Source organism: Xenopus laevis, chromosome 7L (genome assembly GCF_017654675.1).
Source record: "Xenopus laevis strain J_2021 chromosome 7L, Xenopus_laevis_v10.1, whole genome shotgun sequence".
Classification (NCBI taxonomy): domain Eukaryota; kingdom Metazoa; phylum Chordata; class Amphibia; order Anura; family Pipidae; genus Xenopus; species Xenopus laevis.
Window position 1 is genome coordinate 130989617 of NC_054383.1, and position 16214 is coordinate 131005830.

The window sequence follows — 16214 nt, forward strand, 5'->3', positions numbered from 1 at the left end:
AGAGTCGAATTCGATTCAAGTTTTTTCTCCGAAAAAAACTTGATTTTCAGGAAGGCTGCAAACCAATCAAAATTGATCCCAGGACGTCCCCTATAGGCTAAAACAGCAATTCGGCAGGTTTAAGGTGGTAAATAGTCAAATTTGAATTCTTAAAGGGACAGTACATAATACATTTCAAAATTCAAATGAAATTTTTTTGGAAAAAATTTTATTGAATGTTTACTATTTCCTAGTCGAATTTCACTTAAATAAACTCAAAAATTCGAATTTCAAGATTAGAAATTTGAATTAGAAATTCAAATTTGATAAATCTGCCCCATAGTGTGCCAATAATAAATATGGAAATACATTAGATTACTTTCCAAGCGATAGTCTAATAATAATGACTTTTTTAGGACCCTATCTACAGACAAGATAAAGCAGTGTTGTACTTATTAAATTCCTACAAAAACATGAATGCAAATAGTGCAGAGACAATGATTGCTGGGAGAAGGAAGCCATGATGATGGTCAAAGGCTCCATTGGTGCATTGAATGCTTGAACTGATATTCAGGGCTTTAAAGATGGATGTTTGGCTCATGCTGACAAGATCACAGACACTTTTAGATGCACATCCATGGAGCGACACAGGGCCGGAATTATCTGCAGAGAGTAAATATACCACTTATTATCGAAGGAACATGGATGAATAATATCTGAGTGCTTCAGTAGGACATGGCTTTCTTCTGGAGCCGTATAATATCTTAGTTCCTCATTGTTTCCCAATAGTACACAATACATTCATATAAGTAGATGAAATATATTAATGTTACACGATTTTCAAATCCACCAATAGATGCAGCAACTACTAAAGGTGGCCATGTATGGGAATCCTATAGGTAGTTGTAGAGTGGGGGGGAGCCCCCAGAAAGGGGTTGGGATACAGAAATGCCATAACCTTTGTAAGATCTGGTGACAGTACAGTCCCGTAGCAGCAGGACATTGCTTAGTCAATCCTAAGTGGGGAAAGATGTTCTTGGCCAGGGCACGAAAAATCCTCTAAAACCCCATCTCAGTGTAGTCTAGTGTAGGAGATGTGTTATAGTTAATCTCCCCTACCTTGCAGTCAGTACCATAAAGGGAACCTATGCCCTATGGTAGGGTGGCATTCTAGGTAGCCCAGGTGTATTGTTCCCTATAAAAGGGGAAAGAACCCATAGAACTTCCTCATTGGACTCTGAAGCTGAGAGTGAACATACTTGAAGGCCTACGGTAAAGGGCCCTTTGTTCTAAAGAAGCCATCATCTTAGTGAGGTCATGGAAGAAGGAACCAGGTGAGAGATGATCGGATAGAGATAGATACACTTTTTTAGTCCAACAGAAGAGTAAGTGCAGAAATATAGTACGATTGGCCCAGTCTGAATGATATGTAAGTTGGCCATAAAGCTCTGGTGAAATGTCTGCAACCCTTTGTACTCAGTTTGGAGAACACATAAGGGGTCATTTACGACCATAAGTTTAACCAACAAAGTCCAATTTCAAGCTTAAGGAAGGGCATTGTATCTGTTTTTTGCATTCAGACTTTTGAAAACCTGACAGTATTTCAATGTTCAGACAGAACCTTCCAAAGCCATATTGTGCAGTTGCTGGACAGACAGTAACCCTACATTGCAAGGAGCTAATAAGAGGAATAAATTATACTGTTGTACCTGGCAATGTTGTTGTTTCCAGATAGCACATTTTCTCATTCCCAGCGCACTCCATTCTTTCCCCAGCCTTACACGGATTAGAATTCACTGATAGACACGCTGGACAAACTACCCCATTGGGTTTAGTCACATCTGGTACTGAAATAAAGTAGGAATAAAGTAATTATTTCAGTATAAATATTCCTTATTATATCCAGCAATGCTTTCATTCAAATGGGAAAAACCGTGTGGGCCCCGCATTCATGTGCTCCACTGACCCAGACCCTATACTCACCTGCCCTCCGCCATCACTCTGGGGGAGGGGCTGGCAGGGGGTGAGAGGGCAGAGGCAGGGGCCCAAGAGGGGGTGTGGGCCCCCTAAGGTAGCAGCCCTAGTGGGCTTTGTATGCCCAAGTCTGACCCTGCCCGAATTTGATACCCCAGAGCACCGGACTGCTATGCCATACCTCTTATATAGGGTAGGGGATTATGACAAGATATACAAGCAGTTAAATCTGAATTGATGATGGTTGAACATTCCCACATTATTTTCCCTCTTAGGGCTATGGCACACAGGGCGTATACTCTATATAATTGTTTCAGCCATGGGAAAAGCTCATTAATCCACCACAAATATTTTTAGGCTGGAAAGAGTCATGAATTTCCATTTCTCGTAATGTATTTAGGTCTTCTTCACCATCTACAATACAATTTAATTTAGGGCCACCACATTTCTATTTGTACCCTGAACATAGCTGAGAGATTAAGAAAGCCAGTTGCCTTCGCACATACAGGAATGTTCCTCAACGCTACATAAAAAAAGGGATTTTATTAGTAAGGGCACTTACATTTTGGTTTAGCTGGAGTGCACTTGTCCGTGGAGCAGCAGGATGATGCAAATTCCATCTTGGTAGATGTGATACTTATACTGCCAGATACATCACATTCTTGTTTTGGGGCACAGGAGCTTGCAAACAGGTTCATGTTGTTCATCCCAGCTGTCACCACAACCAAAACAATGTATTTGTTAACCTGAGGATGCTATAAATATCAGCCTTGAATTGTTTATCCTATACATAATTTCAGTGTATTTGTGCCAGCTAAAAGTCTCAGCGAACTGCCTCCATCACTATAAGAAAATCGTTCTGTGTGTTGTGATAAATTAATAAAGTTGTGCATATGTGGCATCAAATCGTTCAGAAGCCGTTTGGCATTCACAATTATAATGTTTCATACTTGCACCTAAGGACGTGGGGAGAAAAAGATGCTGTAAAGTGGAGACATTTTTAGAAATTTAACAACAAATGCTTTGCAGGTAGACTTGTATATAGTTTGCTTTCCAATAATGTATTGTTTTCCAGGGTCAACTTACTGTTGTGGGCTTTTACAACAAACATAAAAATAGGGATGCACCAAATCCAGGATTCAGTTCGGAATTCGACCTTTTTCAGCAGGATTCGGAATCGCCCGAATCCATGTGTCTGGCCAAACCAAATCTGAATTCTAATTTGCATATGTAAATTAGGGACAGGAATGGATTTTTCATCAAAAAAACTAGTAAAAAAATTCAGCTTTTTCCTTTCCCAACCCTAATTTGCATATGCATATGCAATTTAAAGTTTGGATTCGGTTCGTTATTCAGTCAAATCTTTCACGCAGGATTCAGCCAAATCCCTAATAGTGCATCCCTAATAGTGCATCCCTACATAAATCAGGCAGTGTTTCAAATCTATATGCACTCATTTTTTGTTTGCTGTCTCTACATGGCACAAAGACTTTCTAGAAAATGCCCTAAATGCCCTAAAAAATGCCATAAATGCCCTAAAAAAAAAAAAAATGCACCAAACTTCCAAAAATACATCACATTCTTGTTTCGGTGCACAGGAGCTTGCAAACAGGTTCATGTTGTTCATCCCAGCTGTCACCAAAACAATGTATTTGTTAACCTGAGGATGCTATAAATATCAGCCTTGAATTGTTTATCCTATACATAATTTCAGTGTATTTGTGCCAGCTAAAAGTCTCAGCGAACTGCCTCCATCACTATAAGAAAAGAGTTCTGTGTGTTGTGATAAATTGATAAAGTTGTGCATATGTGGCATCAAATCGTTCAGAAGCCCTTTGGCATTCACATTTATACTGTTTTATACTTGCACCTAAGGACGTGAGGAGAAAAAGATGCTCTAAAGTGGAGACATTTTTAGAAATTTAACAACAAATGCGTTGCAGTTTGATAGTTGTGTATAGTTTGCTTTCCAATAATGTATTGTTTTCTAGGGTCAACTTACTGTTGTGGGCTTTTACCAAACATAAAAATAGGGGTGCACCAAATCCAGGATTCAGTTCGGAATTCGGCCTTTTTCAGCAGGATTCGGATTCGCCCGAATCCTTGTGTCTGGCCGAACCAAATCTGAATCCTAATTTGCAAATGTAAATTAGGGACAGGAATGGATTTTTCATCAAAAAAACAAGGAAGTAAAAAAAATTCAGCTTTTTCCTTTCCCAACCCTAATTTGCATATGCATATGCAATTTAAAGTTTGGACTCGGTTCGTTATTCGGCCAAATCTTTCACGCAGGATTCAGCCAAATCCCTAATAGTGCATCCCTACATAAATCAGGCAGTGTTTCAAATCTATATGCACTCATTTTTTGTTTGCTGTCTCTACATGGCACAAAGACTTTCTAGAAAATGCCCTAAATGCCCTAAAAAATGCCATAAATGCCCTAAAAAATCAAAAAAAATGCACCAAACTTCCAAAAATACATCACATTCTTGTTTCGGTGCACAGGAGCTTGCAAACAGGTTCATGTTGTTCATCCCAGCTGTCACCAAAACAATGTATATGTTAACCTGAGGATGCTATAAATATCAGCCTTGAATTGTTTATCCTATACATAATTTCAGTGTATTTGTGCCAGCTAAAAGTCTCAGCGAACTGCCTTCATCACTATAAGAAAAGAGTTCTGTGTGTTGTGATAAATTGATAAAGTTGTGCATATGTGGCATCAAATAGTTCAGAAGCCCTTTGGCATTCACAATTATACTGTTTTATACTTGCATCTAAGGACGTGGAGAGAAAAAGATGCTGTAAAGTGGAGACATTTTTAGAAATTTAACAACAAATGCGTTGCAGTTTGATAGTTGTATATAGTTTGCTTTCCAATAATGTATTGTTTTCTAGGGTCAACTTACTGTTGTGGGCTTTTACCAAACATAAAAATAGGGATGCACCAAATCCAGGATTCAGTTCGGAATCCGGCCTTTTTCAGCAGGATTCGGAATCGCCCGAATCCATGTGCCTGGCCGAACCAAATCTGAATCCTGATTTGCATATGTAAATTAGGGACAGGAATGGATTTTTCATCAAAAAAACAAGTAAAAAAATTGAGCGTTTTCCTTTCCCAACCCTAATTTGCATATGCATATGCAAATTAGAGTTTGGATTCGGTTCGTAATTCACGCAGGATTCAGCCAAATCCCTAATAGTGCATCCCTACATAAATCAGGCAGTGTTTCAAATCTATATGCACTCATTTTTTGTTTGCTGTCTCTACATGGCACAAAAACTTTCTAGAAAACGCCCCTAAAAAAAGAAAAAATCAAAAAAAATGCACCAAACTTCCAAAAATGACTTCCAGTTGATGAAGGTTGGGCATTCCCACATTATTATCCCTCTTAGGGCTATGGCACACAGGGTGTATACTCAATATACTTTTGTTAGCCATCGGAAAAGCGCATTAATCCACCACAAACATTTTTAGTCTGGCAAGAGTGTGTGTGCTGTCATCTCTATCTAGTAATGGATTCAGTAATTGATTTAAATGCACTCATTTTTGTTCGGTGTCTCTACATGGCCCAGAAACAGAAACTTCCTAGAAAATTCCCCTAAAAAAAAAAAGAGAGAGCACCAAATTTCCATAAATGACTGGCACTTAATGCAAGTGTATAAATCAGCGTCCACTAAAAGGCTTCATCCTGCTGATGGTTATTTTATACATTTTGCTGTTGTGTCTAATATAATGAATAATATATACATGTAAATGCACCTACTTATGGAAACTCTTGTTGCCAGTGATGCACAGACTTCATTTGACGGACAGGTCACACTGGGTCCAGAGCAGGTTGTTCCGTCCTTTGACAGACATTCTGTGCAAGTCAGAGAATAACCTAAAAGAAGAGATTTTGTTAAAGGGTTTGTTCATCTTTAAATGAACATATAGGGGCAGATTTACTAAGGGTCGAATTTCGAAGTTAAAAAAACTTCGAAATTTGACCCTCGAATTGAAATCCTTGGACTTCGAATATCGAAGTCAAAGGATTTTTAGCGTATTCGATCGAATAGAAATCGAACGATTAAATCGTTCGAATCGAACGATTCAAACGATATTTAGCGATCGATCGAAGGATTTCTAATCGATCAAAAAAAGCGTAGAAAAGTGCTGTGGAAGGTCCCCATAGGCTAACATTGCACTCCGGTAGCTGTAATTTGGCAAAATATGAAGTCAAAGTTTTTTTTAAAGAGCCATACTATCGAATGGTCGAACGATTTTTACTTCGAATCTTTCAAATCGAATTCGAAGGTCGTAGTAGCCTATTCGATGGTCGAAGTACCCAAAAAATTACTTTGAAATTCGAACTTTTTTAAATTCGAAAATTCACTCGAGCTTAGTAAATCTGCCCCTTGTATGATATAAAGAGCGATATTCTGAGAAAATTTGCAATTCGTTTTTATTGTTTAATATTTGTGGTTTTTAGTAATTTAGATTTTTTTTTCAGCAGCTCATCAGTTTCCCAATTGGTTGTTTGCTAGGATTGTTGGTTGCTAGGATCCAAATTACCCTAGCCTTATAGAGCATTTGTTTTATAGATGGGGTCAGTGACCCCATTTGAAAGCTGGAAGAAGACAAATAATTAAAAAAGAAAAAATGAAGGTCCAATTGAAAGGTTGCTTAGAATTAGCCTTTCTATAATTTACTAAAAGTTAATTTAACGGTGAACCACCCCTTTAACTGGAAGTTGATCCAAAGGAAAAGAGTAGTGATGGGCGAATTTGCGCCGTTTCGCTTCGCCGAAAAATTTGCGAATTTCTCCCGAAACGGCGAAAATTTCACGAAACGGCGCCGGCATCTCGTTTTTTTCGGGGAAAAAAATTTGACGCCGGCGAATTTTTGCCGCGAATTTTCGCAGGCGTTTCGCGAATTTATTCGCTGGCGGCGAATTGTGTGAATTCACTAGAAAAGAGCAGTGCTCAAGCACCTTAAGTTGATGACTTGTACAAACTTACAGGCTGTTCCTGCTCAACTGTGCTTAGTACAGGAGAATGCCTGGTGTAGTGTTATGGTATCAGCATGTACAGGCAATGGGAAGCAGTTAATTGCAAATTGAGTTTAATACATGGTAATACTTAGGCAGACATAGTTTTGAGGTACTGGGCAGGCTATGAGCTCACACAGGGTGCTGGTCCTTCTAGAGCTACATCAAAAACAACCTGCAGTGAAATAAACATTTGTATTGTACAGTAATTGGGGACCTGTTATTGCTCGGGTAATATCTGGGAAAGTCCACCAGCAATCTGTAGGGTGCTCAATGTAGCAGGTGTTTCCCTAAGCTAAAAATATTGATACACAAGATGCCATAATCCAAAAATAGTAGTAATTACTATTAGTAGTAGTAGTAATAGTAATACTACTACAGTAGTAGTAACTAATAATTGGTCACCACACATGGCCTGTGATTTCTCTTGTTGCCCCTGATGAAAGCCCCTTTTGCAGCAGCACCATGTTTGGTGACTAAATACTAATACTCTTTTTTTTTGTATTATGGAGCTATATTAACCTAGTAACAATACATGGGGAAATTCTTTTTTAAAAATACAGATCAATAGAGGGAAATTTCTTCAATAGAGGGCACTCCAAACACAGCAGCAAGAAAAACTTTAAAAAAAAGTTAAAAAAGATTCTTTGTAACAGCATATATATGAGGTGCAAATAACCCAAGGGTACCCCCACAATTAGTAACCCAATACTCAAGACTCAAGAAAATATGCAGACAATAGGTGGTATATATTTCTTTAGATATTTTAACAATGAAATATACATCAAATACGTATCAGAGCAATTTAAATACAACAGTATTAACAGATATATATATAAATATAGTCATATGTTTCAAGGCAAAAAGAGACCACCATAAAAGACGGAAACACTTGCCAGTAATGAGAATACCCGTTTCGGCACTATTGCCTTTGTCAAGGGGGATTCTTTCTTTCTCAGTTTTCTCGGCTTGATGGCTAAGCTTGAGACCTTCAGTGCACCTCAATGTAGGGCAGAACCGACACTCACTGGGGCTCTAGGTTAGACATTAATTATATATGTAACCAGGACCGCCATCAGAAATCACAGGGCCCCATACGACAAAATTTCCTAGGCCCCCTGGGCTGTGCCCACCGCAAGCCCCACCTACAGGTCCGCCCTCCTCAACCCACAGGTCTGCCCCCCACCACACATTAAAAAAAAACAAAAAAAAATATTGGTGGCTAGGGTTCCCACATGTTAATAAAAAATAAAAAGATATTGGTGGTTAGGGCCCGCCATAAAAAAACATTTGTGGCCAGGGCCCCCCATTAAAAAATATTGGTGGCTAGGACCCCACATGAGAAAAAAAATTGGTGGCCGAAATTGGTGGCCAGGGCCCCCCCACATTATAAGAAAATTGGTGGCCAGGGCCTTTTAAATGTCCATGCCTTCCCGAAGTCAGCAGCTCTCACATACATGGGGGGCCAGGCTAAACAAGTAAGTGTGGTGTGGCCCGCCCCCCTTACCCTCGGGCCCCCTACAACTCTCCCCCCTGATGGCTGCCCTGCTACCCCCTATGCTTCCTCTCAGGGCCGCCATCAGAAATCACAGGGCCCCGTACAGCAAAATTTTCTGGGCCCCCCAGTCCCCACCCACCGCAGATCCCGCCCACACCACAGTAAAATGTCCACAAAGACACAACCGCTTAAACTGGTAAACCCCCCACTCACAAGTCATAAAAAGCCATTGGCGGTCAGGGCCCCCTTATAATTTAAAAAACAAAAAAATTGGCGTCAGGGGTCCCACATAAAAGTTTTTTAAAAAACATAAGTGGTCAGGGCCCCCCCATAAGTTAAAAAAATACTATTGGCACCAGGGGCCCCATTAATGTTTTCTAAAAAAGCATTGGTGGTCAGGACCCCTCCTATAAATTAAAAAAAATACTATTGGCACCAGGGGCCCCATAAATGGTTTTTAAAAAAAAGCATTGGTGGTCAGGCCCCCCCTATAAGTTAAATAAAAAAAACTATTGGCACCAGGGGCCCCATAAATGTTTTTTTAAAAAGCATTGGTGGTCAGGCCCCCCCCTATAAGTTAAATAAAAAAAACTATTGGCACCAGGGGCCCCATAAATGTTTTTTAAAAAAGCATTGTGGTCAGGCCCCCCCTATAAGTTAAAAAAAAAACTATTGGCACCAGGGGCCCCATAAATGTTTTTTAAAAAAGCATCTGTGGTCAGGGCCCCCCCCTATAAGTTAAAAAAAAAACTATTGGCACCATGGGCCCCATAAATGTTTTATAAAAAAGCATTGGTGGTCAGGACCCCCCCCCCCCCCATAAGTTAAAAAACAAAGAGTCATAATTAGGCAAATATTAAGCACAACATACACAGCACTGCTTTGTCTCTCCCGTGTTCTGTTTCTCTGCAAACTCCAGGATGCTGCCACTCAGCTCTCTCTGTGCCATAGAGAAAAGAGCCCAAAGAGGAACCGTGTGCTTATAGGGGGCCAGGCTAATCTTTATTGATAATTCTTAGCTCATGATTATTGCATGGAAAACTAGTTGTTATATTTAGGAAGCCCATACAATCTATAAAATTAGATGAATCTATAGATTTTTCTTACCCGTCGCCACCAAGGCTAAGAGGGTGCAGAGAGCTGCCAGGGTGTTGCTCATTTCCAGCGAGTCTCTTGGGATCCGTTCAGTAATGACTGTGATATGAGATTATGGATTAACCCAAGTCTGGGAACTTCTATTTATCCCCTTGATCTTGAGAAGGGAGGGGGAACAGTCGAAAGACCGAGTGTAATATGATTCCAACCTGGCACAGAGAAACCTCAAACAAACAACAAAAAGCGTTTCATTATTTTAGGGAAATAGGTGCCCAGTTCTGAAAACGTTGTCCTGACAACTTAACCCAAGCATTTCACAATGAAAAATAAACTAGTTCAATAGTTTGAGTTATTTGCAAATGGACAGCAGAGCCTGTCTATGAACTATGCTCTGCACTGGCAGTTCCGACTTTTAAAATAATGGAGTAAAGCCAGCTGACTCCTGGCTGGAGGAAAGTCGGGTTCTGGTACAGGTATGAGATCTATTATTCGGAAACTCATTATCTAGAAAGCATCACAATTAAGGAAAGGCTGTCTCCAATAGACTCAATTTTATCCAAATAATCTAAATTTTAAGGATGATTTCCTTTTTCTGTGTAATAATAAAACAGTAACTTGTACTTGATCCCAACTAAGATATAATTAATCCTTATTGGAAGCAAAACCAGCCTATTGGGTGTATTTAGTTTAAAGGGATTTTTAGTAGACTAAGGGTAAGCAAATGCAAATTATGGAAAGATCCATTTTCTGGAAAACCCCAGGTCCCGTCCATTCTGGGTAACAGGTCCCATGCCTGTATGTTCTTTCAGAGGTATCAGAAGCAGAAAGGGACAGACGCTGCTTTCAGTTGCATCTTAATTCATATCCCTTAAACATACAGGATCATAACCCCTCACAGTTGCTTAGTGGCGGGTTTACTATAAACCCCAAAGATTTGCACTTTAGACAGAGGGCTCATCAGTGGAATAACTAGATGTACCTGATGCCCACAGCAAATTCAATGTAGGGCCCCAAAAAATTGGTAAATTGACCTATTTTGCCAAGATACATTAAAAATGTTTATTAGGGCTTTACTGGGCTTTCTATACTCATGGGCCCCTCTGCAACGGCAGGTTCTGCTTCCTCTGTGGTTACACCCATGGGGCTTATTATCCTTCTCTCTTTATCTGCACCTCTTACACCACCATCTAAATACTTGGCTCTATTAAACTGCACCTCTTACACATGAAGATCACTGCACTTGGGTGCATGCAAAACCCCATTCAGTGTCAGACAGGGGGTACAGGGCCCACCAGAGTTGCCACTTCTTGGGCACCACCCTCCACCAGCCCTCCTTGAGAACCTTTTTTTCTTCTAATCACAAAGAGATTGGGGACAGTAGAGGAGGGTGGGGAGTGGGTCTGGATCAGCTCCTGTGCTTCTGTAATAGTAATGCCGTTGCCTTCCTCCTGCCTTCTGTGCCAAACTGCCCACTGATGGGTCTATTGACTGACACAAGAGAGCCCTGGCCCAACTGCCACCTCCACAGTTCATATGCACCGAGAGAATCACACTTAGATGCCACTTTGAATGTGACCCAATCCAGAATTTTGAACAGAATTTTTAATCTGTAGCTCACTATTAGGGGCTGATATATTATAGGTCGAGTGTTAGAGTTTTGTTTACCTTGTATGAACTCGAATGACCTTGAATAACCACGAAACTTGAATAGTATCATATTTAAGAAAAAACTCGAACATCTAAAACTTGAATGAATATTACCGACCTGAAAACGCGAATCAAATTAGAAAAAAACTCAAATGTCAGGAAAGCTACTAAGGGGCCAGAACCCCTCTCTAAATATTTAGATTTGAAAAAAACAAAAAAATATTTGTGGCGCATGCTCGCCGAGCGACGATGTTACTCATGCGCAGCGAGCGGCTCCCTTGCTGAGCTGGTGCGTCACAGTAGGGGCGCCGGAGGGGGGAGCCCTCAGCAGCAGTCCCGTTGGGCCCGGTCCCCCCAGTCCGACCCTGTTCAAATGGGTCACTGGACATCTGCCATCAGCAGGTTTTAGGTTGTTCCCAGGGTCAAGGTATGATAAATCTCAAATTTGAATTCGAATTTGAGTTTGGATTATTCCCAACTCGGATTTGTGAGTTTTGACTCTAAAAATTCAAATTCGAAATTTACAATTCAAACATTAATAAATCTGCCCCTTCATCTCTGTTTATCTGTACCTCTTTCAAATGAAGCTTGATGTTAACCTCTGTTACTCTGCCCAGTAATCCCAGTATTATCCTCTATACTGTACTGACATTGTGAGTGGCAGACAGTTCTTTAAAACTAAATACCCACTATAATAATCCAGCATTTGTGAAAAGTGAACAAATAAAATAAAAGAATATGAACAAAACCTGTGTCAGCTCTAAATACAAGATTTAAGTCCCAGGACTGACCCCCCAGTAGGATTCCCAGCATCTAAACCAAATATAAATCTAAATTGTCACAGTACCATTCTGGACCCAGAGATCTCCTTTCCAAAGTCAGTTTCAGTCAACCAGCGCCCAACACACTGCCGCTAGTTTCAATACACTCAGCTCTCCCACTGGGATTCCTTTTTACTCCTAATCCCTCAGGTGAAAATTCTGATGAATTAACCCTTTCTGGTCTGAATTATAAGTGAGTGCAGAAGACTTGGTTTCTGTTTCTAGATAAGAGGATCCCAATTATGACAATATGAGGAAGTAAGAGATGAGCCGGGATAAAATATATAACCCTCCCCCCCATTTATCATCTTAGAATATGTATCACCAGCATAGAAAATGTTCAGGCATGATAGGTTGAATGGCTGCACCCCTGAAAATCTATTGTGAGTGTATTTGTCTTTAACAAACCCACAAAAAAACAAAGACCAAGTGCAACCAGGAAGCAGGTTAAAGGGGTTGTTCACCTTTTATCATATGATGTAGAAAGTGATATTCTGAGACAATTTGCAATAGGTTTTCATTTTTCATTATTTTTGGTTTTTGACTTATTTAGCTTTTTATTAAGCTCTCCAGTTTGCAATTTCAGCCATCTGGTTGCTAGGGTATAAATGACCCTAGCAACCATGCATTGATTTGAATAAGGGACTGGACTATGAATAGGAGAGGCCTGAACAGAAAGACAAGTAATAAAAAGTAGCAATAACAATACATTTGTAGCCTTACAGAGCATTTGTTTTTTAGATGGATAAAGGCTAGTGATGGGCGAATTTGCGCGAAATTCGCGAAACAGCGGAAAAATTCGCGAAACGGCGCCGGCGCCCGTTTTTTTCGAAAAAATATTTTTGACGCTGGCGAATTTTTGTCGCGGGCGCTTCACGAATTTATTCGCTGGCGGCGAATCGCGCGAATTTGCGCCTGGCGAATAAATTCGCCCGTCACTAATAATGGCACCTTCTGGTTCAAGGTCACCTGCCCATCTAATTATGAGTCTGATTAATCTGTACCCCTCGGCCTGATTCATTTTTTGGCACTGAGGTTCCTAATAACACAGAGTGAATGAACAACTCATTGTATTAGGAATCCTCATAGGACAGACTGTGTTGTACTATAATAACCACGGGCGCGTCATCTGGGGATTCAGCCAAGAATCAAGTAACAGATACTGTATTATTTACAGGTGTATTTATTTAATCTTCTCATAGAGGAAAAGAAGCTGAATGCCTTGTTAGAGTAATATATTAATATATTTATACATTGGCACGAAAATGAATATGTGAGACTCGCACTCCACAGAATTCTCATGCAAAATGTGAACTGTTCATGGTTTCAATGGTGTTACAGGTATGGGACCTGTTATCCAGAATGCTCTGGACCTGGAGTTTTTTGGATAATGGATCTTTCCGTAATTTGGATCTCCATACCTTAAGTCTACTGGAAAAGAATTTAAACATTAAATAACCCAAATAGGCTGGTTTTGCTTCCAATAAGGATTAATTATATCTTAGTTGGGATCAAGTACAATCTACTGTTTTATTATTACACAGAAAAAATAAATCATTTGTAAAAAATTGGATTATTTAGATAAAATGGAGTAATTCTGAGTTTTATGGATAATTGGTTTCCGGATAACAGATCCTATACCTGTACTGCAATGTTTATACAAGGATAGGATCTGTTGTTCGGAAGCTCATTATCCAGAAAAGCTCTGATTTATGGGACGGCATCTCCTATAGACTCCATTATATTCAAATAATTAGAGATGTCGCGAACTGTTCGCCGGCGAACTTGTTCGCGCGAACATCGGGTGTTCGCGCTCGCCGGAAGTTCGCGAACGTCGCGCGACGTTCGCCATTTTGGGTTCGCCATTGTTGGCGCTTTTTTTTGCCCTCTCACCCCAGACCAGCAGGTACATGGCAGCCAATCAGGAAGCTCTCCCCTGGACCACTCCCCTTCCCTATAAAAACCGAAGCCCTGCAGCGTTTTTTCACTCTGCCTGTGTGTGCTGAAGAGATAGTGTAGGGAGAGAGCTGCTGCCTGACCTGTTAGTGATTTCAGGGACAGTTGAAAGTTTGCTGGCTAGTAATCGTTTTGATACTGCTCTGTTATTGGAGGGACAGAAGTCTGCAGGGGTTTGAGGGACATTTAAGCTTAGGTAGCTTTGCTGGCTAGTAATCTACCTTCTACTGCAGTGCTCTGTATGTAGCTGCAGTGGGCAGCTGTCCTGCTTCTGATCTCATCTGCTGACTGCTGCAATAACAGTAGTCCTTGTAAGGACTGCTTTTATTTATTTTTTTGTTGTTTTACTACTACTACTACTACTACTACTATAAGAGCCCAGTGCTATTAGTCTAGCAGTGTTGGGGAGTGGGACTGGTGTGCTAATCTGCTGCTCCTAGTAGTTCAGCAGCACCAACTTTAATTTTTTTTTTTTAATATTCATTTTTTTTTTATTTTACTTTTTTTTATTTTACTACCGCTGTAGTAGTGTATAAGTTGACCTTTTAGGCATTATTTGCCCTGTAGGCATTATTTGCACAGTGTTTTCTTCAACCCGCCATCGAGCTGTGTGACCTTGTTCACATTCTGTCTAAATATCCATAATATTACCGTCTCCAGAAAAAACACCGGAGTCACTTTTTTCAAGCAGCCATAATATATTTTACGTAATCCGTATCCACCGCTGTAGTAGTGTATACGTTGGCCTTGTAGGCATTATTTGCACACTGTTTTCTTCAACCCGCCATCGAGCTGTGTGACCTTGTTCACATTCTGTCTAAATATCCATAATATTACCGTCTCCAGAAAAAACACCGGAGTCACTTTTTTCAAGCAGCCATAATATATTTTACGTAATCCGTATCCACCGCTGTAGTAGTGTATACGTTGGCCTTGTAGGCATTATTTGCACACTGTTTTCTTCAACCCGCCATCGAGCTGTGTGACCTTGTTCCCATTCTGTCTAAATATCCATAATATTACCGTCTCCAGAAAAAACACCGGAGTCACTTTTTTCAAGCAGCATTCATATATTTTACGTAATCCGTATCCACCGCTGTAGTAGTGTATACGTTGGCCTTGTAGGCATTATTTGCACACTGTTTTCTTCAACCCGCCATCGAGCTGTGTGACCTTGTTCACATTCTGTCTAAATATCCATAATATTACCGTCTCCAGAAAAAACACCGGAGTCACTTTTTTCAAGCAGCCATAATATATTTTACGTAATCCGTATCCACCGCTGTAGTAGTGTATACGTTGACCTTGTAGGCATTATTTGCACACTGTTTTCTTCAACCCGCCATCGAGCTGTGTGACCTTGTTCACATTTTGTCTAAATATTGATAATATTATCGTCTCTAGAAAAACCACTTGAGTTACTTTTTTTCAAGCAGCATTCATATATTTTACGTAATCCGTATCCACCGCTGTAGTAGTGTATACGTTGACCTTGTAGGCATTATTTGCACAGTGTTTTCTTCAACCCGCCATCGAGCTGTGTGAGCTTGTTCACATTTTGTCTAAATATTGATAATATTATCGTCTCTAGAAAAACCACTTGAGTTACTTTTTTTCAAGCAGCATTCATATATTTTACGTAATCCGTATCCACCGCTGTAGTAGTGTATACGTTGACCTTGTAGGCATTATTTGCACAGTGTTTTCTTCAACCCGCCATCGAGCTGTGTGAGCTTGTTCACATTTTGTCTAAATATTGATAATATTATCGTCTCTAGAAAAACCACTTGAGTTACTTTTTTTCAAGCAGCATTCATATATTTTACGTAATCCGTATCCACCGCTGTAGTAGTGTATACGTTGACCTTGTAGGCATTATTTGCACAGTGTTTTCTTCAACCCGCCATCGAGCTGTGTGAGCTTGTTCACATTTTGTCTAAATATTGATAATATTATCGTCTCTAGAAAAACCACTTGAGTTACTTTTTTTCAAGCAGCATTCATATATTTTACGTAATCCGTATCCACCGCTGTAGTAGTGTATACGTTGACCTTGTAGGCATTATTTGCACACTGTTTTCTTCAACCCGCCATCGAGCTGTGTGACCTTGTTCACATTTTGTCTAAATATTGATAATATTATCGTCTCTAGAAAAACCACTTGAGTTACTTTTTTTCAAGCAGCATTCATATATTTTACGTAATCCGTATCCA

At 40.0% G+C, this 16214-nt stretch overlaps 1 protein-coding gene across 1 annotated transcript; it reads right to left on the minus strand.

Moving 5' to 3' along the window:
- Positions 1-236: 236 nt before the first annotated feature.
- LOC108697068 (phospholipase A2 inhibitor subunit gamma B) lies at positions 237-9796 on the minus strand. Its single transcript, XM_018226735.2, has 5 exons — positions 9589-9796; positions 5721-5837; positions 2516-2665; positions 1689-1826; positions 237-642 (listed from the first exon to the last, which is right to left on the minus strand). Exons 1-5 carry the CDS (start codon positions 9638-9640, stop codon positions 443-445), a joined length of 657 nt encoding a protein of 218 aa, XP_018082224.1. The 5' UTR covers positions 9641-9796; the 3' UTR covers positions 237-442.
- Between the last annotated feature and the right edge of the window lie 6418 nt (positions 9797-16214).